Source organism: Polistes dominula, unplaced genomic scaffold, assembly GCF_049000335.1.
Source record: "Polistes dominula isolate Pdom_NZ unplaced genomic scaffold, Pdom_raw_medaka contig_18, whole genome shotgun sequence".
Classification (NCBI taxonomy): domain Eukaryota; kingdom Metazoa; phylum Arthropoda; class Insecta; order Hymenoptera; family Vespidae; genus Polistes; species Polistes dominula.
The window spans coordinates 5,079,592-5,103,725 of NW_028301164.1; the positions used below are offsets into that span (position 1 = coordinate 5,079,592).

The following is a 24,134-nucleotide window of genomic DNA, read 5'->3' on the forward strand; positions in this document are numbered from 1 at the left end:
AATCACATACTGTTAGTTGCTGTTAGCTATTCAAATCTAGTATAATAATTTTTGGATAAAAACAAACTATAATCGTTATCAAAAGAGATTATTGTCACCGTTTCTTTTCTAAGAACTTAAATATAAAAAAAAAAAACGACAGCAGCGCGCTCAAAATACATACAACAAAAATGCAGATATCACTTAATCATGAACTAGCAGTGACTCGCATTATGTTGTAACAACAATAGTATTAATCTAAAATGAAACGTTATGCGTTATCCAGCACAACTTTTTAATATAATTTGGTTATTTTCTTTATTAATTTTATACAGCAATGCTGCCGTTGACAAATATGAAATTGACTGTAGTAATTTGCGAATTGGACAATATATCTGCCCTCATCCCGATTATGATTTCATAGATAAAAAGACTCAACAACCTAAAGGATGTACGAAAGATAATAAAGCCAAAGGTAAATCTATATATTCATATGTTTCCTTATAATATTTATATTACTTATATTTATCCTTTGTATTAATAACAGTATTAACCTTTTTCTTAAAATATACTCTGTATATTTATATAGAGACTGAGAAATAAAAATTACAATGGTGTACACTTGATGAATAATTTATTTAATTTTTCAGTTTTATGTCTAGCCTCAGAAGGGCTCATTTGTACAGAAACAAGGAATAATACTTTTAAAAAGGATATACCATGTAGATGGACGTATGTATACATATATTATTCATTTCTATACATTAATTAACAGACATAATTTATCGTAACGAACATTCTTTTATAATCATTTACAGTAATGGATATTCCTTTGAAACAACTTTACTGTTGTCTATATTTTTGGGTATGTTTGGCGCGGATCGATTTTATCTTGGATATCCAGCACTTGGATTGTTAAAATTAAGTACCTTAGGTTTTCTCTTCCTGGGTCAATTTGCAGATGTTATATTAATAGCAACGCAAATTGTTGGTCCAGCGGATGGTTCGCATTATGTTATGCCATATTATGGTGCCGGAATTAATATTGTTACAAGTAATAACTACACATACAGAGTGCCACAATACGATAGCTGATTTTGTTCTTACAATGGTAGCACAGTATAAAAATCATTATTTTAAGAAATTCCAACTATTGCATCTACCACATAACGAGTAACGATGTACAATCTTTTGTACAATCTTTTGCATATGAGTCCTATCATCTTAAATTGAATTTGGATGTATTATTCTTTACATTAATGCTATAACAAGTTTTATCCAAAAAGGCTATCTTGTAGATATATTTTTCAATGAACAATTGTATATAAATCAATAAATTTTTGTTTTTATTATCAATCAATCATACATTTTAATTTGTTCATTTTATATATCATAATGCTCTATGAACTTTTATTTATTTATTCATGACATCTTGATATTTGATCTTGATATTTTCTAATATTTTATGATTTTTGAAAATTCAACATGAATGGTATCCATTTAAAGAGTCGAAGATCGAATTCTCTGAGCTCTAAATAATATCTCTCATTTTCTTTCTTGTTATTTCTTTGGACCAGCTATGCAATTACGAAATTCTATATTGTCATCTAAGAATGTAATGACACCATCGTGCTTCTCTAGGTCTTCGAGAGTATGACCGACAGTTCGTCGATTTAGTAGCCATGGTTTTGGAGGAGGTGTTTGAGGCAATGGCCTAGATTTCATTGGATATGGTGCTCGATATTCAATCTCTGTCGTGGTTCGATAATTTATGCAGCTCATATTTTCAGGATTATAGATTATATCCTCTAATTTAAGATCTTTCTCATATTCTCCCTTTTATTCAAAGTTACAAGTTTTTAAATTTTTCATACATTTAAATGTATACAAATTTTACTTACTTGGTCCTTGCAAGAGATAACATCTTAAGGTAACTTCTATGTGGCTGCATCGATTTGTATAAATCTTTGAAATTTATTTGAGATAACATAGCGCGAGTTTCAGATACACCTATAGGTTCGTTTAGTGAACCTAATCGTCTGTAAGTTGAATTTTGAAGATTTCCTTTTGGTGGAAAAATATCCGTATTATCTTTTGGCTCTGCCAACGTACTCATTTGCCTATACGAAAGTACAAAATATAATATTTAAATGTAATTTGCTTCGAATACGGTATATATGTACTACTGTACATGTACTACTGTATTGGGTCATGGAAGGTTTTCAACATCTAAAAAGTAATCAGTTAAATAATGTTTTTGTAGTAAAACTGCTGTTTCGTGACAAGGAACTTCTACAAATGTTATCTGATTCACTTCAAATTGTTTATACATGAATACTATTTCAATAGTTATGTATTATAATAGTTGCAATATTACTTTCAGAAATAAAGTCAGAAATAATGCATATTTTTGTTTTTTTAAGTTGTAATATCAAGCGTTAGAACAGTCTCGTGAGCCACTGTAAGGTGGTGTAATCCATCGTGAGGTATAATAGTGAAGGAGGTGGAATGTGTTTGTCGTTGCTACAACAAACAACAAAGGTATAATGTCGTACAATATGTCAATATTTACTTACCAATCATGAATTTTGACTTTTTTATTATATGACGCGGGTACACTCAATTGATTGGCTTGAAAATCTTCAGATTTGTCATCGCAGGGTAGAAAAATCGACTGAAATGCACATCATACATACATAAATTTATATTCAATTTGTATTACCGATTCGAGATTAACATTCAACAATCTAACTCACATTTATTTGTCCTCTCTCTCTCTCTCTCTTTTTCATTTTGATCAATTTATATATTAAACTACTACTACAATTATTAGTACCAATGAATTAAATAAAAGTGATATTTATAAACTATAAAATGTATTATTAAACATGTAGATCTTATCATTCTTTTTAAAATACACTAAAAAAAAAAAAAAAAAAAACATTGTTAGACACAGACACGATGTCTTTTTTTTCTTCCAAGTAACTTGATTCTTTACGTTTTCAGAACTTATTTTATAAATTCAAGTTGTATTCCAATGGAATTGAGTATTGATCGATTAATTGAATCAGAATAATGAGAAAATATGAAAAAATATGAAAAAAATAATGGTCAAACCAAAAGTTTTAGAAGACAGACAAAATGCACAAGAAGAGAATTTAGAACAACAAAAAGAAAGAATTTTCGCGAAAGAGCTACATTTTCAGAATATTCTAGCAGAAAAATATGACAAATATGGTGCTAAAGATAAATTTATTTATTCTTTGTACAATGATTTATTGAAAAATTTTGTAATCGAGTAATTGTCTCTTTTTCTTTTTCATTTGCCTAGTTTATTTGAAATAATTTCATTATATTGACGTAGGTTGGATGGATATTTGTTACCTAAAAAGTTTATTACCTCACACATATGTAATAATAAAATATGCGGAATTTTTAATAATAAAAATGAAAATGAAGGTACGTCCTTAGAAGATATTACAGAAACGAAATTTGATGAAAACAATGATCTTATAAGAGATAAAACAAATAAATTATATTTAAGATCAAGTTTAAAAGAGGAACATATTCATTTCTATTTTCTCAATAATAATAGCTATTGTGGTTGTACAAGTAGAAAAATGATGAACGGAGAAGGATTATATAAATGGCATCATGGTATACAATATAAGGTTTGATTTGAAAACGTTTTCATTATAAGATCTACTTTCTTTGTAAAAATTACATTAGGTAATATATAAATATTGATTAATTAAGTTGTTAATAGGGTCAGTTTAAGGAAAATCAAATACAAGGTAGGGGACTTTTAGAATGGCAGAGTAATTGTTGGTACGAAGGAGAATTTATGAAAGGTTATCGCCATGGTAAAGGTACACTGGTGGACAAAGATCATTATCGTTTGTATATAGGTCAATGGCACATGGGATACAGGCATGGAAAAGGGTATGAAATTTTTTTTTAATGTAAATTATGGATATTTTATATATATATTATTAATATATATATATAAAAAATTTATATATATATATATATATAGTTATTGTTGTTACGCTGATGGTGACTCATATGACGGAGAGTGGTCAATGGGTAAAAGAAATGGTATAGGTTTTTATGTGTATTCAAGCGGAGCTCGATATAAAGGCCATTGGAAAAATGATTTTCGACATGGAAATGGAATTATGGCATGGCCCAATGGCGATGTTTATCATGGAGAATGGGAATGTGGAGATATACATGGGTCATTAATTATTCTTTTGGTCTTTCTTTTCTCTTTTTCATTATTAAAAATTAACGTGATTGATACAATTTTAATAATTAATAGTTATGGTGAATATATATGGCATGGCTTTTGTAACAAAAATTTCTGTTGGCCACAAAGTATTTTATATTTTGGCAATTGGTATCACAGTACAAAACATGGAAAAGGTCAGTAGATTATCAATCTATCAAATCTTTGAAGATATTACTGCAAATTACATGAAATTAATATATTAGTCATATATTTGAAAAAATGGTGAATGGTGAATGATGAATGGTCTTCGTTGTGGTGCACTTATAGAATTTTATTTAATATGGTAGATATGATAGATATTTTCACTTATGTATAAGTAAAATATATCAACGAGATAAAGTTTTATGACATATTGTAAATAAGTATTTTCACTGACAATCTCATTATCATAAATATATCACATGTATGTACGTAACTGAATAATAATTTAAGGCTACGTCAGCGTACTAATTTTCACTGTTAAATGTCCTTTTTTCTTTTTTTATCATTTTGAATAGGTTTATTGAAGTTGAACTCAATGGGTGGTGTAAAGTATTTTGGCTATTGGAAATATAATAAGAAACATGGTTATGGAATAATAATTGGTAAACTTTATTTAATCTTTTTAAGTGTTAATTATAAAAGAATTTATTTTAAGTAAATAATCTTAAAAATTTTAATGTATCATAGTAATGATTTATAGGAAATAATGGAGAATTAATGGAGGGTCAACCTTTATATTCCAAAGATATTCTAACTTCTTCGTAAGAATGATAACATTTATTTGTTCAATAATCAATAGGCGAAAACAAGTTCAAGTAGTTGAGAATTTATTGTTTATTTATTATTTATAGACATGCAAATAAGATATCGAATATCCTGAAACCTCGTACAGCTACAGTTTTAAGGCCAGAACAATTTCCATCTTTATCGTACCATATAAATCGTTTAATTAAATTATCATCAATGACAAACTTTTCAGTTTGTTCTCGTTCCTTAGGAAAATGTTATGTTTGTAAACAACAACAACAACAACAACAACAGTCATGCTCTTGTTTGCTTCAATTTTCGTTTCAAACAAGGTATGAACCAAATATTCGCATAAACAGTATCGATATAAAATGGCAATCTGAACAAAATCAAATATATGATTATTTAACAATGCACATGTTACAAATACGACATGTCTATGACATTTATGCAAAATTATTTAACAAGGAAGAATCTAATTGTAAGTGTCACTTTGTTATGATTAAACTGACACTTTGGCAATTATGGCGTGATTGTAACATTAATAACAAAGGTTTCAGTTTAATTGAAATTGATAATTATCTAGGTTAGTAAATTTTCATGATTATTTACATTTTATTAACTGATGGAGTATTGATTTACACATACACATTTATAAAATAATGTATTACGGTCTTTAGCTGAAAATGAATCAAGTTTTATAACAAAACCATATTATCCATTTGAACAAATTGAAATCTGGCAATTTTTGCATGCTTTGCTTGAAGTTTCATGGCGCATTTATTACTGGAAAGATAATCAAATAAAACTAAAAAAACAATGGGAACACGGAGTGATAGCAAAATGTTTAAATGAATTTCTCACACATGATGTGTATCCCAATGCTGGAAATTTTATTGGTATGTTTCTTTAAATTTACAAGTATTTAATCACAAGTAAGCAAATTTTATGCTAAAGTTATTTTACTGAATAGTATACGATCCATTTTATATCCTTTCGATCCTTCTTTTTCTATTCTTCTATGTTATTCAATAACAACAAATAAACATAAAATACAAAATATTAGATATGAAAAATGACTAATAATATTTGAAAATAACTTATATATTTCTTAATAGGTGTGATTCCACGTGAATTTAATATTCTTCTGCCAATTAATTCTATATATAAACTTTACAAACAAATAGGATATCCACCAACTGCAACAGATCTGTTAATAGCAAGTGTTAGAAATCGTAAAATAGGTGCTAATGTACCTTCAATAACCCAAACTACTTTAATTATGCCAGAATACATTTTCAATGGATTAAATTGTGTTATAATTGGTGAAAGAATTCATTTTCTTTCAAGAGGTGATAAATCTTTTCTGCAAACAAATTATAAAATGCAGAAAATTGACAAATGGCTGAGTAATGACACGAGAGAATTATTCCTTTTCCAAGAACTAGGACCGACTAAAATAGTACAGATTATGACAAAAGTCTGTCCTTCAATCAAGAATAATGATGATAATCAAACAATTCTTAACATGAATTATTTATTGACATTTCTTGAATTTTATGAAATCATATTACAAGCTGCAAAGTGTATAGTAAAATTGCGGAAAAATGAAAATGTTTCGACATAAAAAGTATAGATTCCTTTGCATTATTTATTGTCAGTCGAAACACAGTAATGTTTGTCAATTATCCAGTAAAATGTTTGGTAACAACTTTTGTATACATTAAAAATTACTTGTTTAACCTTTTGCGGTCCGAGCGCTCTTCATCTTTTCGTTCTAACAGGTCCGCGCTGAATTTGCAAGTCGCTTATCCGCTTGGTAGCGTTTACTTTGGAAAACATTTATGATCTTACAAACGTAACGTATTTATGAATTAGTAGATATATAAAACAAAATAAAATAAAATAAAATAAAATAAAATAAAATAAAATAAAATAAAATAAAATAAAATTGTAACATTTTTTAAATATTATTTTTTATTGTTTACAACTTATAATTATCCATTGTATATGATACCGTTTAATTCTTTGAAATTGTTCTTCTATGTTGTCTAAAGAATTACTATCATCACTTTTAAATTCATTATCATGCACTGTTGTACGTCGACTCTGTCGTTTAGTCATATTCTCTAAAAACAAAAATTATTTTATAAAAATGTAGGATTTGAAAACGCTTTCTATTTGTGCTAGGACTTTGAATTGTACGCCACAGTGTGTTTAAAAAAACTAAAACTAAGCCCACAAGCCAACATTTAGACTAACAAGAAGAGGCCGCGATTGTGACCCTTCCGATTTTTCCGAAATTTGGCACACTTGTAATAGCCCATGAGAAGATTCATTGGACCTTTAAAATAGAATGCCGAATGCGATTGTCATAGAAAGAAACAAATATATAGAGTGATCTGTAACTGGTAGTACAAGCGAATAGGGAGTGATTCTACATGAAAAAATAAATCGAAAATAAAAAATAACAATTTTTCGTTTGAGGCTTTGTTTTCGAAAAAATCGACTTTGAATTTTCGCAAAGTATAACTTTTCGTTAGATCGCGTCAGTCACGCATGACTGTCGTCTGTCAACTATTTTTTCAATACAAAGTAACGCCTGTGGCCTGACGGGAATTTCCCTAATAGACTACAGGCCCGACCTAAAAAATCGATGGGTCATATGATCCCGCAGGAAACCTTTATTAGACGATAGAAGGGCATAAAATAATAATTTTTAGCACTATGTCGTGACTTGTAAGCTGTCCAACTGAGTGCAGGTGAGAATTAAAAAGCACAAAATAACCGGGTGCTTTTTTATCAAATGATTTTTTATGGCATTCTTACCACCTATAGATACATCGAAAATAATGAGAAAACACGTAGTGCCGTTAAAAATAGTAAGCCACAAAGTCGGAAAAAATTTTTGATTTTCTGACAAAACCCCGGGTCTATTACATCATTTGATTATTAACGGCGTTTGTTTCATACAATTTAAATACCTATTCTAATTGATTATTCCGCAACGCCGTGAAAAAATTATGCAACAAGGGAGAAAAATCCAGGGTTAAAATCCACTTTTTTCCACGGGTCTGGGGGATGATCTGAAAATCAACGGCATCAATTTCAGTTTATTTTTTAGCACTCAGAAGTACTAATTAAAATAATGCCGTTTAAAAATTGTTGTTTTTGGAATGTATATCAATTATTAACTTAATTTAATCGTATATTTGATTTTTACAGCTGTAAAATCATTTGACTCTTTACGGCAACTTGTTTTTTTAACATGATATTGCTAAGTACAATTGTTCTGTATTATTGCCGATAAAAAAAACTGTTCTAAAAAAATATAGAGAAAACAAAAAATGAAATTTTTTCAATTTTTGTAAAAGTTTAAGTTGTACATTAATAACATAAAGCAATTTCTTAAATGTTATTGCTGTTTTAAATAGTATAAGGGTCAATAAATTAGGAAAAAATCATGCCGTTGATTTTAATGCAGACCATATTTTCTGGCAGATAAAAATAACACTACTGTTTTAACGGGGTACTTTATGGTCATCTAATACTGTACGGCATAAACATATTTTTAAGGGGAACAGTTAATGATATGTAAAAATCATTATGTTGTTTATTGAAAGTGAAAGAGTGTCAATATTATATGTTATGACCAAAAGATTCTTCAATGAAAATTCCTCTGATCATTAATTGTATGCTATGAAGTGGAGAATAAAGGATTAGGTTAAGGTGTAAAATAAAACACGTGATTGAGCCAAATAAAGAAACAATGCCTTTTTTTATTGGCTCGTCAGGGAAAAGCCTTGCGGCATAAAAACCCTGGATGATGTTTAATTATAAAAATGAGAGTCCACCACGTGATATTACCACGCGGGAAAATACCGTCAATATAAAATGTATATAATGGAAAGATCTCACCTCTCGCTCGCTTCGCTTACGTTCCTTAACTAACTTAGCTTAACTCCTTTGATTTCGATATGTATTCACAGGCTTCCTATAATGGACTGTAAGCAATGATCCCAGAGACTTTAGTTCGTTTGATGGACACAGGGGCGCAAAATTATCGTACGCGGCACGACAATTTCTCGTTTTTTTAACAAACGACAGAGACAAACTCTCTTTTTTTAGGTAGAAAACGTTCATTAATCGTTTAGTCTAATCGGCGGTTCAATAGCTGTACGGGAAAGTGTTCAAGTCTAAAAAAAAATTTTTGATGACCTTTCTTTTCTTTTCTTTTTTTTTTTCATCAAGTTCCCAAACCCTATCAGAAACCCTATCATGAAAACGATGAAAACGGTCGTCGAACGGGAGATCGTGCTGGGGGTGGCGGTGAGATGGTAGTGGGAGTGGTGGTGGGAGTCGTGGTGGGAGTGAGGGTTGGGGTGGGGGTGCACCTTTCGAAAATTTGTTGACTAAAAAAAAAAAGGTCATCAAGTCATGGGACTTTTCAAGACTGGGACAGTCAAGTTGTACTGTCGCAGCAGGGCGTACGGACTGGGGGTGAGAAGTGGGGAGGCGAGAGGTGGGGGTGACTAGAGGGGCGCTTCGGTAGTTACTAGTAGTTGATCGATGCTCACAATGAGTATCGATCTAGACCTTTAATCGATGGAGGCGGATGCGCGCGAATTTCGAATACTGCTAATTACCGTACGATCCTTTCGGATCGTACATTATATTCAAAAAATAAAAACTATCAAACTCAGTATTAACATTTTTCAATAATTTTTGATGAAATATACTTCAAATATTGTTATAATTTGTTTATATAGGAAATGTTAATAAAAAATAAAAAGTACTACAATTTTATTAAATAATTTCACATATTTTTTATGAGTAAACAATAAAATTGCTGATAGTTGACTTAAACTACACAATATTTATGTGGAAATATATATATTTTTAATTTTATGACTTGCTTATTTAATATTGAAAGTACAATTGAAAATAACTAGTATTGTTAAACTAAAAAGTTGTTATAAAGAATTTTTTTTGTTACGGAATTCCCAGCAAGAAAAAATAAAAGTAAAGTCTATTGCTGTGTATTTGGTTGTACAAACATAGCTTGTCGTGATGAAAAAATTAGGTTTTTACCTTCACGTAAGTATTTTCAACAATTATTTTTTCTGGTTATTATAAATTGTTAAATCAATAAATTTACTCATGCCTATATTGTTTTTGTGTATTGTTATAGCTATTGATTCAACTCGAACTTATTTAAAAAAAACAAGTATTCCTAGTCAAATTCTTCCTTTAGGATCATCCAAAGAATGCTTGTCCTGTAGATCAAATAGATTCTCGAGAAGAAAGAATACGTAGAAGATAAATTAAATTAGTGACAGTTAATGATATTGCAATACTGCAACAACATATTTACAAATACCACTTAAACCAGCCTTGTATGAACAACTCATTCCAATTATTCGACCATTTTTTAATATTCCACCAGTTATTTCATGTGGATTTCCTTTAATATGTGAAGTTTGTAAACAAAAAGTTAAAATACTTATAATATTACAATCACGACTTGGTACTTGCCCACACTTAATCACATGTCCAGCATTTAATACACTTTCACTATCAACCAAATTTTTATTGCTTGGTTTTGTAATATGTTTATCTAATATACACATACACATATATATACAATATGCGTATATATTATATTGTATGTATACTTCGCGTTCGTTCTACCCTCCTGAACACTATATGTACGTATTAAAAATGTAAATTAAAAAATAGACAAGTATTTTAATAAATAAAACATTCATTTAATAAATAATATTTATAATTTGATTAATATTATTTTAAAGTAGAGTTCATTTTACGAAGCAAATAATATAAAATTAAAATTATATATATTTATTATTTTTATTACTTTTTTATGAATATGAACTAACAGATTTGTACGGCATTGATTTTATATAGACGATTGCGTTAAATAAAAATAAACTATCTAAATGCCGTACAAAAAAATGTCGTACTAAATATCACCCAAAAGTACATTTTTTTGCATGGATTTTTCTGAAGTTTTTTTCCTCCTACAAACCCTTGGACCAAAAAAAATTTACGGCATGTGGAAAAATGTTATCTATGCATAAAATACTATCAAAATAAATTAATTTTATGTAGTATCAGATCATCCCCCAGACCCGTGGAAAAAAGTGGATTTTAACCCTGGATTTTTCTCCCTTGTTGCATAATTTTTTCACGGCGTTGCGGAATAATCAATTAGAATAGGTATTTAAATTGTATGAAACAAACGCCGTTAATAATCAAATGATGTAATAGACCCGGGGTTTTGTCAGAAAATCAAAAATTTTTTCCGACTTTGTGGCTTACTATTTTTAACGGCACTACGTGTTTTCTCATTATTTTCGATGTATCTATAGGTGGTAAGAATGCCATAAAAAATCATTTGATAAAAAAGCACCCGGTTATTTTGTGCTTTTTAATTCTCACCTGCACTCAGTTGGACAGCTTACAAGTCACGGCATAGTGCTAAAAATTATTATTTTATGCCCTTCTATTGTCCAATAAAGGTTTCCTGCGGGATCATATGATCCATCGATTTTTTAGGTCGGGTCTGTAGTCTATAAGAATTCGTGTGGCGCTTAACGTGTTATTCCATGATTTTCTATTTCACAGGTTTATCGCAGAATTTTGTTTAACAGAAATTGAATATTAGGAAAAATAACAAAATATAAAATTTATGATCTATAAAGGATTTGATACCGAACACTAGCCGATACTGATAGTGTTTTGCGATAAAAGTCGGATAGTAAGATAATAGGTAGAAAAACACTTCCGTGATATTGAAAGTGTTTATCAACATAATTTCAATCGGAAAAATGATCTACAATGAGATCCATTATAACGAGTCATGATTAACCGTTTGAGTGCCAAGGAGCGATTTTGCGCTTTAGACTACAGGTCCATGCTAAAAAATCGATGGGTCATTTGACCCTTTAGGAGACCTAATTGGAAATATGGAGGGGCATAAAATAATAACATTCAGCACTATGCCATCACTTTTAAGCTGTCCAACTGAGTGCAGGTGAGAATTCAAAAGCATAGGTAAAGGAGGTACATTTTGGTCATATATTTTTGTACGGCATTCATACCACCGATAGATTTATCAAAAATAATTAAAAAACACGTAGTGCCGTACAAAAATAGTGCGCCACAAAGTCGGAAAAAATATTTGAATTTCCTGCGATTTTCTGGGTCAATTTGGTAATTTGATTTTGTACGGCGTCGGTTCCATTCAATTTCAATACCTCTTCTAATTCATTATTTCGCAACGCTGTAAAAAAATCATGCGACATGGCTGAAAAATCGAGGGTTGCAACCTCCCCCTCTTCAGTGGTACTGAAGGGGTGATCTGACAACATAAAATTAATTTATTTTGAAAGTATTTTATGCATAGATAACATTTTTCCACATGCTGTACATTTTTTTTGGTCCAAGGGTCTATAGGGAGAAAAAAATTTCCGAAAAATCCATGCAAAAAAATGTACTTTTGGGTGATATTTAGTACGACATTTTTTTGTATGGCATTTAGATAGTTTATTTTTATTTAATGCAATTTTCTATAAAAAATCAATGCCGTACAAATCTGAAAGTTCATATTCATAAAAAAGTAATAAAAATAATAAATATATATAATTTTAATTTTATGTTGTTTGCTTCGTAAAATGAACACTCCTTTAAAATAAATGTTAATCAAATAGTAAATTTTAATTATTAAATGAATGTTTTCTTTATTAAAATACTTGTCTGTTTTTTAACTTACATTTTTAATAGTGTTTAGGAGCGTAGCACGAACGCGAAGTATACATACAATATAATATATACGCATAGTGTATATGTATATGTATGTGTATGTGTATATTACATAGTTATACTGTATTACATCATTCCCAATACAAATAAAAAAAAGTATTCCTAAAGAGTTGGATGTAGTAATAATTGATGAATTTTTTTATCTGTACATTCTTCGAGATATTCCGATTATCTTTGGGGCAATTAGTCACAATTTGCTTTGTAATCTCACAAATCACGCGGCTAGGGAAGTCCACGTGATCTTTGATACGTAGCCGGAACCGAGTATAAAAGATTACGAGCATTCAATACGAGACAACTTGAGAAATGACGATTTCGTTATAGAAGGACCTCAAACGAAACGCCCATATAATTTCATTGCTGAATTGAAAAACATTAAATTCAAACAAGCATTCATTCAATTCCTCATAATGATTGGTCTACACTAGATAAAGCTTCGTTGTTTAAGCCTACACAAAAAGTATTTTTGAACTATCAACTGTGTCATTCGTATAGAAAATTGTCAGAATCTGTCGTAAGAGAAGTGTCAGAAAAGTATACTTGCAGCGCTCACGAAGAAGCAGATAAGAAAATAGTGTATCATGTTTGTGCTGTTGGACAAAATACTAACATTTTAATTAAATGTTCTGATACAGATATTCTCATTATATTATTGTCAAATATAAAACAAATTCTTGTGCATGTAGGCGAAGATCAATTCAATGTAGATCGTAAAATATGCATGCAACTTGGAACGGGAAACAACGTTAACAATATTGATATTTGTGCTGTTTACAACGACTTGGGCAAAAAGCTTTGTTCCTCATTGGCTGCATTCCATACTTGTACGGGGTGCGATTTCAATCTCGCTTTTTACGGAAAGGGTAAAAAAAGACCTTTAAAAATTTTAGAAAAATTTGCAAAGTTGAAACCAATTTTGCTTCCAAACGCAACGTCGTTTCCCCCTTTTTTCCGCGAGTTACAGCAACAGATGAAAAGAACGACGTATATAGCACAAATTTGGTGTAATGCCTACACAAATACTCCGTCAACTTTGTTGCCAATTAACTGTGGATGGATATTAAATGATAAGAGATATGACTTCGATTGGTTTCACGGCGAGGAATGCCCCGAAAAAGTCAGTGATGTAACTGAAGCGGATGAGGAATCCGGCGAAGAAGCTGATGACATTATAGGTAAAAAAATTTATCCTTACATTTTTAATTTGCACGTAACATTTTGATAATGAAAACACATATTTATGTTCGAGAAGATGATGAAGAAGAGAATTCGGACATCGATGAGGACGATGATTCCGATGACGACTCAGTTGCTGATTCTGATGACGAATTATAATTAAAATGAGAAAACTAATTTTTTTTCATTTTTATAAAAATTTTACTTTTACTTTTCATTCAACTAATGTGAAATTATTCAATAAAATTGTAGTACTTTTTATTTTTTATTAATATTTCCTATATAAACAAATTATAACAATGTTTGAAGTATATAGCATCAAAAATTATAGAAAATTGTTGTACGATCCGAAAGGATCGTACGGTGATTAGCAGTATTCGAAACTCGCGCGCATCCGCTTCCATCGATTAGGATTCTAGATCGATACTTACTGTGAGCATCGATCAACCACCAGTAACTATCGAAGCGCTTCTCTAGCTACCCCCGCCTCTCGCATCCCCACTTCTCATAGCCCTAGTACGTACGTCCTGCTGGGCCAGTACAAAGGGGCATTCTTTCTATTCTTCACCGGACGCCTACGACTACACATCTTGAGGGATTATAGAGGCTTTAAGAATTCACAAAGGACAACGAAGAGAATATCCTAATCTTCAAGACTCGTGAAAGTGAACCCATTCAACATCACAACCTTTAAGGTTGTGATCGCTATATTTGCGGAGTGCGAGAGGTGAGATCTTTCCAATATATATATATTTCACATCGACGGTATTTTCCCTCGTGGTAACACCACGTGGTGCATTCTTATTGTATAATCAAGTAACATCCAGGGTTTTTATGCCGCAAGGCTTTTCCCTGACGAGCCAATAAAAAAGACATTGTTTCTTTGGTTGGCTCAATCACGTGTTTTATTTTACACCTTAACCTAACCCTTTATTCTCCACTTCATAGCATAAACAAATTGCCAGAGGACTCTTAGTTGAGGAATTTCGGCCATAACAATTGTTAATACTGAGTTTGATAGTTTTTATTTTCTGGATATAATATTCACAATGTCTCACTTTAAATAAACGGCATAATGATTTTTACATATTGTTAATTGTTCCCTTCAAAAACATGTTAATGCCGTACAATATCAGATGACATAAAGTACCCCTGGAATAGTAGTGTTATTTTTATCTGCCAAACAATATGGTCTGCATTACAATGTACGGCATCATTTTTTCTTCATTCATTTACCCAAAAACTATTTAAAACAACAATAATATTTCAAAACATTGCTTCATTTTATTAATGTACGATAATTTAAACTATTAAAAGATATTACCCAGTGAACACACCAATGTAACCGAGACGTCACATTTACAGAACCAAAATTTTAGGTTACGTAAACCTTAAAATAACATACGGGTCACAGGTGACTCACATGTGACGCACAATTTCACACTCATTTACGTAACAATGTGACGTTACATATAAAAAAAAAATCGAAAATCGTTGTTGAGGTTATGTAATTGTTTTCTTTTATTTTCAGTTTTTTTTTTATTTTACTTTTTTTTCCCCGGGATTTAAACTCGGGAATATACGATTACTGGTTGGTGATTTGCCTCACTGAGCCATGAGAACTTGTTTTAATTCACATTATATTAATAATACATATATAATTAATAATATTATTAATTATAATTAATAAATAATATTAAATAATAAAATATAACATAAATTATTAATATAAATTATAATTAACACGTTCCGTGCCACGTGTACCACCGGTGGTACACTAAACATTAGACATATTTATTTAATGCACTGAAAATATATACTTATAAGGAATTTAATTCTGTCAAAAAATATTCCTATTCAAATATTGATGCATTATGCAAAATGCAGTATAAAGCAATGCAGTTACAACGCATTATATAATTTCAAAGTTACTTTTTTAACATAAATTTGACATAAAATTCTAAAGTAAAAAAAATATAACTATTTTATATAGGTGTTCTGTAACAATATGAACAGAATTGAAATATTACATTGTGATGTAAATGTGATGATAAAACTGAGTCACACCGGTTATGTTATTTATAAGTTAACTTAGGTATGTAATAGGGACGTTATATCTAGAATGTAAAGCTAACGTAACTATGTTATATAAATATAACATCACTCTAAGGTTACTAATGTGATATCACTCGGTATGTAACATGTATGTAATTTTAATAGCATATTTACGTCACAAATCTGATGTCCCATTTACATAACAATTTGTATCACAAGAATGTAAAATTTACATTACATTTGTTATTTTACATGTTCTCTAAGTGTAATATCACTGTTACGTTGGTGTGTTCACTGGGTAAAAAATATCATTTTTTGTTTTTCTCTATATATTTTTTAAAGCAGTTTTTTTTGAACAGCAATAATATATAACAATTGTATTTAGCAATATCATGTTAAAAAAAAAGTTGGTACAGGGTCAAATGATTTTATAGCTGTAAAAATCAAATATACGATTAAAATTAGTTAATTATTAATATACATGTAAATAAACAAAAACTTTTAGACGGCATTATTTTTATTAGTACTTTTGAGTGTAAAGTAATGTTTTGAAACCGATGCCGTATTTTTTTAAATTATTCCCTCAGGACCAATGAAAAGGGGGAGGTTGCAACCCTCGATTTTTCAGCCATGTCGCATGATTTTTTTACAGCGTTGCGAAATAATGAATTAGAAGAGGTATTGAAATTGAATGGAACCGACGCCGTACAAAATCAAATTACCAAATTGACCCAGAAATCGCAGGAAATTCAAATATTTTTTCCGACTTTGTGGCGCACTATTTTTGTACGGCACTACGTGTTTTTTAATTATTTTTGATAAATCTATCGGTGGTATGAATGCCGTACAAAAATATATGACCAAAATGTACCTCCTTTACCTATGCTTTTGAATTCTCACCTGCACTCAGTTGGACAGCTTAAAAGTGATGGCATAGTGCTGAATGTTATTATTTTATGCCCCTCCATCTTTCCAAATAGGTCTCCTAAAGGGTCAAATGACCCATCGATTTTTTAGCATGGGCCTGTATGTAGTCTATGGGCCTGTTTTAACAAGCGCTATCGCGCCGCCTGGTATTTTTGGACGGGAAAACAGCCAAGACGCGTGGCATTCAAACGGTGTTGAGCTCCACCCGAATACTTAGGGAAATTCCCGTCAGGCCACAGGCGTTACTTTGTATTGAAAAAATAGTTGAACGACAGTCACGGGTGACTGACGCGTTCTAACGAAAAGTTATACTTTGCGAAAATTCAAAGTCGATTTTCTCGAAAACAACGCCTCAAACGACAAATTATTATTTTTTATTTTCGATTTATTATTTATGTAGAATCACTCCCTTTTCGCTTTTACGACCAGTTACAGATCACCCTGTATATACAGGTAAGCCTCCTATAACATGGTAGATAGTTTCTTAGAAAATGCCGTGTTTTTTGAAACCGTGTTGTATGAGACTTTTGTTTTTAAGTTATGGAGATGAAAAGAAATACTTTCAGCATCACTGTATCTTTAAGATAGCAAGCTTCGCCGCGGCTGTAGAAGTACAGTGTTGTACAAAGGTTTTTTGTAAGGAAATCGTGTTATAGGATACCGTGTTGTAGGAAGATTTCCCGCAATTTACGAATCGTGTTATAGCGAAACCGTGTTATAAGAAAATGCGTTGTAGAATGGCAACCTGTACTTATAATTACTTAAATATGTGTAGATTGTTTTAAACATTACATATCTTTTACCGTAATTTAAATATTAAATATTTTGAATATTTTGTTTCGTTAAATAAAAATTTTACTCGGTGAGTCATCACTGCACAGGAGAGATAAAATAATTGTATTATTAGGACCTTGAATAAGTTCTCGCTGTTTCATCTAAGATGGCAATAGCAGTACTCCGTGCTTGAAATTTCGAATGGTAACGCACTTGCAAGGAAGTACTGTATCTAACGTAAAATTTTAGTGTATGATAGTTCACTTGAGTGTAAACAAAGTAATTTTTTAGTAGTTTTGAGAATGTCTACTTTTGTGCGAACTAAAGTGTATTTGCGGGGAATTTTATTGCACTACTTTATTCAAAAGAAATCGGCAGCTAAAGCACATAGAATTCTTGTTGAGACTATGGTGACAGTGCTCTGTCGTATACGACATGCAGGGACTGGTTTCGACGCTTCAAAAATAATGATTTTGAACTTGAGGATAAAGAACGTTCTGGCGCACCAAAAAAATTTCAAGACAGAGAATTAGAGGAATTACTCGATGAAGACCGATCTCAGACGCTAGCAGAATTTTGAAAAATATTACAAGTTGATAAGTCAATGGTTTCAAAACGTTTAAAAATGTTAGGAATGATCCAGAAGCAAGGACATTGGGTGCCATATGAATTGAAGCCAAGAGACATCGTACGGCGTTTTGTCACGTGTGAACTACTGCTTCAACGACAGAAAAGAAAAGGTTTTTTTGCACCGTATCGTGACTAGCGATGAAAAATGAGTACACTATGATAATCCAAGCGTAGAAAATCATGGGGTAAGCCTGACCATGCATCAACATCATCCGCAAAACCAAATATCCATGGTTTAAAGCTTCTTCTCTGTATTGGGTGGAATCAGCAGGGTGTAATTTATTATGAGCTGCTCAAACCGAATGAGACTATCACGGTGGATCGCTATCGACTTCAATTGATGCGTTTGAGTCGAGCCCTAAAAGAAAAACGGCCGCTATACGAGAAAAGACACGACAAAGTGATTTTGTTACATGACAACGCCCGGCTTCATGTTACAAAACCAGTGAAAACCTACCTGGAAACGCTTCGATGAGAAGTTCTACCCCACCTGCCGTATTCACCTGACATAGCCCCTTCCGATTTTCACCTATTCCGTTCGATGGCACATGGCTTAGCTGACCACCGTTTTCATTCTTACAAAGAAGCTAAAAAATGGGTCGATTCTTGGATCTTAAAAGACGTGTCGTTTTTCCAACGCAGAATTCATATACTGCCAGAAAGATGTGAGAAAGTAATCTCTAGTGATAAGCAGTACTTTCAATAAAACGTTTTTGTTCCCTATATTATAAATAAAGTTTTTATTTTGTAAAAAACAGCGAGAACTTATTCAAGGTCCTAATAGAGTGCAAATCATGCTCAAATCAGAACGTTATAATCTGAAATTCTATTAAACCTTTGCATTCGAGAGTTGACTCTCGCTCATAACTTTGTTTGATGCGGTAATTCGATGCGTGGTAATAACTATTTATGTTTTCTTATAATGATATCTTTTTTATGTTTTTTGAAGTGAAAACTTCTTTAGAATGGGAGTGATCTGAAAAGTAAATAAACGGAAACGGAGATATGTAACAAAGCTATGTAACAAAGCTATGTAACGAAGCTATGAAACGGCTGCTATACTAAATAATAAGAGAAAAAGAGACAAACATATAGGATTTAGCCTGCGAGAGAATGAGACGAAATATAGCCATACAGTTTTTCCTATTCTTGGTCTCCTCTTTATGCTATGCTTCGTAGTTATCGCTCCAGGTTGTATATGTGTGTGTATGTGTTCGATTGCATACTACAAAGAGCGGACACATATTATTTCGATACTCGAAATGTTTTGTAGGTAGGAGCGATAGAAAGGTAGAAGAATAAACAGAGATAAGCACGTAGGTATGCGACAAAAGTATAAGGTCCAAACGAACCGACGGTCGAAATAAAGAAAGAAGGTGCGTGCTCTATTATTTTGTACTAAACGTGTCATTTCTTTTGTATGTAAAAATGTTTCTTTTTTATTGAATAATTATAATAAATTATTTATTTCGAAAATATTATAATTAACAATTATGAAATATATAGAATATAATAATTTTATTGTCTGCAATATTTTACAAAAAAAAAAAGAAATGATTATCAGATACATCAGAGAAAAGAAATTAAACAACATTGTAGAATATTATACTTATAAATATACAAAGACATGTTTTTTAATTATAATGTTTGCGTATTTAGGAAATTTATACTAATTTTTCAATAAAATAGAAAAGCTTTTAAATAGAAGAAATTGGACATATAACACAAACAAGTATTATTTGCTATTATATTTCTAATAAAAATACAATAATATAACTTATTTTACAAATATAGAAAAAAAATATAGAAAATAGATTTTAAAAAAAAATTTTTAACATTATAAAATAAAACAACGGAAATGATAAATAGATATTAAAGTCGTTGTAATTCAAAATCCAATGAAACGACAAAAATACGACCAGAATTGTTCCCTTCTTTTACAAAATCTTCAGGTATTAGTTGCAACACAAAAAGAAATATTTGTGAGTGTTAACCCATAATAAAGGTATCTCACATTCACAGAAAGTGTGAAAAGTGTAAAAGAAAAAGAATTCATCTACCTGAGTTTCAAAAAAATATATATTATATTTACTTGGATTAGGACGGCGTATCTTTCTGTCGACAAATATTCTACAATTTTTGTTTCTATCTATGGCTATCGCATTTAGCATTCCATCTTGATGGATAGAATTTTGAAAATATTAATGTGGCAATAGGCGTGTGGAATTAGGCATTAGAAGTGTGGTAGGCTACAGATTTGAAAAAATATTTCTAGAGAATATATTTAATAGATCTTTCATTGCATTTTACCAGAACATTCGTTCAGTCCAACAATATTTTCCCTATGTTTTTCGTAACGTTTTTATTTCATCTATCCTAAAATGTTTATTATATAGCGAAAGAATGTAGATGAAAACGGGAAATAGAAAACCATACTAACCGAATAAATTTAATACCTATGTTTCACAAAAAGGATATTTTATATTTACTTAGTTTACGACGAATTATATTTCCCTCGATAAGTATCCTACGATTTAGGTGCTATCAATGACTATTGCATTCAGCATTCCGTTTTTATTGCTTGAATTGTAAAAAGTGCACTTTTTATTAGCTATTCCACCCAGAGACCATACCGGTGACCTTTATTATATAGAATAATAATATTAAAATAAATAAATCCTACAATTATCTTACTCTTGAAACTGTGCATTCGTCTCATTCTCTCGAAACGTAGATATTTAAAGGTTTCACTTCTAACACGTGTGATTTGCGCACATGATTTTTTCAAATCACTCCCATTCTAAAGAAGTTTTTACTTCAATTTATCGTACATTCTATTATATTTCCAATAAAAAAATATGACATACTGTAGATGGCTGGTTCTCAAAAAAAATCGAAATTGATGTTCTTGATCATTTTTATAATCCAGGATCGTCAATTATGAAAAGTTTTTTTTTAATAATACGACTGTACTAGATCTCAGAATTTATGAAACAAATTTATTTTTTATATGATAAACAACAAAGATATGTCCAAGAAAGAACCCTGAAAATCATTCCCTCACTATGTTCCAAGCGCTAAATTTGAAGATAATCATTAATTTAAAACGTAAAATTCCTAACAAATTGTTTATTATCATATTTTTTACTTATATAGGATAGTATTGACTATACCTATATGAGTTCACAGTTTTATAAATGCGAATGGAAATATTTTTAAATATAGTTCAAAATTTGTCCTTAAAAAAAGTATCATTCCCTCACCGTTTTGTAACAGTGTGATTGGAGCAATACTCCAAGGCCTACCAAATCCCACTTTAACTTTTTTTGTAGTTAACAACATTGCCTTTGAGAACATACTCTAGAATGGACAATTGAAGAAAGAATGTTTTCTTAAAATCAATTTGACAATAAGTTTTTTGAATATTACATTTTTTAACGTCATTCCCTCATGTGATGTTATCAAAAGGTAAGCATTTTTTTATTTAATAATCATAGCATATTTTTATATTTTTTCGGTAGCAATAAAGTACTGTTTACAACTCGTAAGAAAAAAAGGTTTATTTTCCTACGTTTTTAGCAATTTTGTTTAGTTTCGTCATTCCCTCATCGTCATTCCCTCATAAAATTTTTTAATTTTTTAAAATATTCTAAGTTCAAAGTGTCCCTCAATAATGCTTATTGAGGTAAGTACAGCGGAAATCAATAATACGGATAACTTGATTAAAAAATGTAAGTCTATTTCAACTTTTCCTGGTACTCAAAAAATCAGACAATTTGTGTTCTCAAATGATGTGCTTGAATTTAGAACTCTATCTTGTTTTGACTGCGTTGGAAAATGCCAACATTTTCATCTTGGTTACTATAAAACTTTTGAAGTATCGGATAAGGACACACCTGCAGTATCAACGCGACGTAAAAGAAAAGAAGTTAAAGTAGAAAGTAATGTGAAGATATCGAAGATTACTCCTTCTGAAAAAAATACCTATGGATATAAAGTTGGTGACAATGTCCTTATAACATGGAATAGCGAAGTCTATCCTGGTAAAATTCTTTCATTATCTGATGATGGGGCTTTAGTAAAAGACTGGATTTAATAATTAATGGATTTAATTATTAAATTTGTCCAATAAAATTATTTAATTATTATAGTTTTGTAATAAAACAAATGATTGGTGCATTATAAAGTTTTTAATTATTGTAGAATCATATTAAAAATCATTCCCTCATTTTCAAATTTTAAAAAAATTTTTATATTCAATTCAAACTCAAAAAAGTTGGGGACCACTATAATATTTTCCTCAAACAAGACATATACTACGACTTGAGCAAAAAAAATTCGATTACGAGTTAAAAAAAAACTGATCAACTCGATTAAGCCATTTTCGATTTTTTTTTGAGAGCCAGCCAGATATATTTATAAAAGTAATAGTATAATAATATTATATAATTGGAAGATCTCACGAGCCCGCCGAAGGCGGGCGAAGTTTGATCTAAATTATTCGAGTGTCTCGCACGAGAGATTACGAAGGTAGTATCACTACTTTCATGTCTTAGACCACACTTCAGAGCTAAGCGAGTGACTGGAGCTCCACTCGACTATCGTAGCGCTGCCCTATTACTATCTATTCATTAGTTTAAGCTACCGTATTTCATATTTTTTTCTTTTTTTTTTGAAAGGGGGTGGGGTAACATTTAGTAATGTTAGGGTTGGAATCTTTCGTGCGAAACACTCGAATAATTGAGATCAAACTTCGCCTGTCTTCGACGGGCTCGTGAGATCTTCCAATTATCCTTCGTGTCTCGCACTTTGAGATTACAAAGGTAGCTGTTTAGAGCAACAATCTCTTAGTATCAGTGGTTTATTCGATTACAACGGAATAAAAAGAAAAAGAAAATGAAATACATTACACTTCTAACGGCTTTTACGTATTGCTAATATAATTACACAGATTTATTGGGTGTTAACACCACATCTGCAAAGTTATTGTTGAGAATAGTTATTGGCTGGTGATAAAAGTCGGCAACTACTTTAAAGTTTTGGATCAACCTGCTACTTTCTTAATTTCCTCGATACTAATGCCTTTGTAAACCAATGACAGAAAATTCGTAACATGGAATGGAGACACATACTCAACTGTCACCTACAACATCTACATAAAGGGGAAGTAGTAGGTGCGTGTCTAATAGACCTAGAACGAACATTTGACTCGGTCTTGCGAAATGGACACCAATACATCCTAGACCTAGAAAAACCCTCAATATTCGCTATAGCTATAATAGTAAAGAATATGTGGTAAAAATTTCAGAGGGATCGGACTAGTAGTTTCGGAGATTTTATCAACAAGGCTTTGGAAAGCGTCGTTTTGAGAAAAACGCGTTTAAAGTTTTTTTCAAGGAAAAATCGTGAAAAAATTTTACCTGTTCTTAATCAGCGATACCTGCACTATACATTATACCTTTCTCTTCTTCATAACGTTCATTTTTATCCCAAATAGCATTTCTGCGTTGCGTTCTGGCTTCTTTAGAGGCATTAGTGCTGCGGCGGTTTGCTACACGTATGCGCTCTCTGTCACGTTCAGAAGCAAAGTGCATGGCACTCGGGCCAATTTTGACTCCCATTACTGACATAATTTTCAAAAATGTTTAAAAACCTTCATTGAAAATACAAGCAGCTGTTTGACAAGCGATTTGAACAATAATTTTTCCGCTAAAGACGTGTTTAGGAGCTA

At 30.9% G+C, this 24,134-nt stretch overlaps 3 protein-coding genes across 10 annotated transcripts; 2 read left to right on the forward strand and 1 right to left on the reverse strand.

The window, feature by feature from the left end:
* Positions 1-4: 4 nt before the first annotated feature.
* Positions 5-1,339, forward strand: bisc (TM2 domain-containing protein 1 biscotti). The gene is made up of 3 exons (XM_015330320.2): positions 5-454; positions 630-711; positions 798-1,339. The coding sequence occupies exons 1-3, from the start codon at positions 253-255 to the stop codon at positions 1,072-1,074; spliced, it is 561 nt and encodes a 186-aa protein (XP_015185806.1). The 5' UTR covers positions 5-252; the 3' UTR covers positions 1,075-1,339.
* LOC107071313 (uncharacterized) lies at positions 1,046-2,665 on the reverse strand (the record flags this gene model as incomplete). The annotated part of the gene is given in 4 exon segments (XM_089178839.1): positions 1,046-1,540; positions 1,543-1,815; positions 1,877-2,099; positions 2,556-2,665. Coding segments are annotated over 4 exon segments (687 nt in total), but the record flags the coding sequence as incomplete, so codon positions are not given.
* Positions 2,097-7,473, forward strand: LOC107071363 (uncharacterized). 8 transcript variants are annotated; one of them, XR_001476437.2, is made up of 11 exons: positions 2,097-2,520; positions 2,986-3,277; positions 3,344-3,650; positions 3,746-3,921; positions 4,016-4,404; positions 4,768-4,854; positions 4,953-5,013; positions 5,104-5,585; positions 5,680-5,898; positions 6,118-6,703; positions 6,784-7,473. XR_001476437.2 is itself a non-coding variant. In XM_089178830.1 (11 exons), exons 2-11 carry the CDS (start codon positions 3,075-3,077, stop codon positions 6,624-6,626), a joined length of 2,361 nt encoding a protein of 786 aa, XP_089034956.1. In that variant the 5' UTR covers positions 2,097-2,520; positions 2,986-3,074; the 3' UTR covers positions 6,627-7,473. The 8 variants fall into 8 exon arrangements, 7 of the variants coding, with proteins under 7 accessions (XP_089034956.1, XP_015185804.2, XP_089034957.1 ...); XM_089178830.1 differs by having other exon boundaries at positions 5,104-5,480; positions 5,553-5,585; positions 6,118-7,473; XM_015330318.2 differs by having other exon boundaries at positions 4,016-4,216; positions 4,301-4,404; positions 6,118-7,473.
* Positions 7,474-24,134: the final 16,661 nt, after the last annotated feature.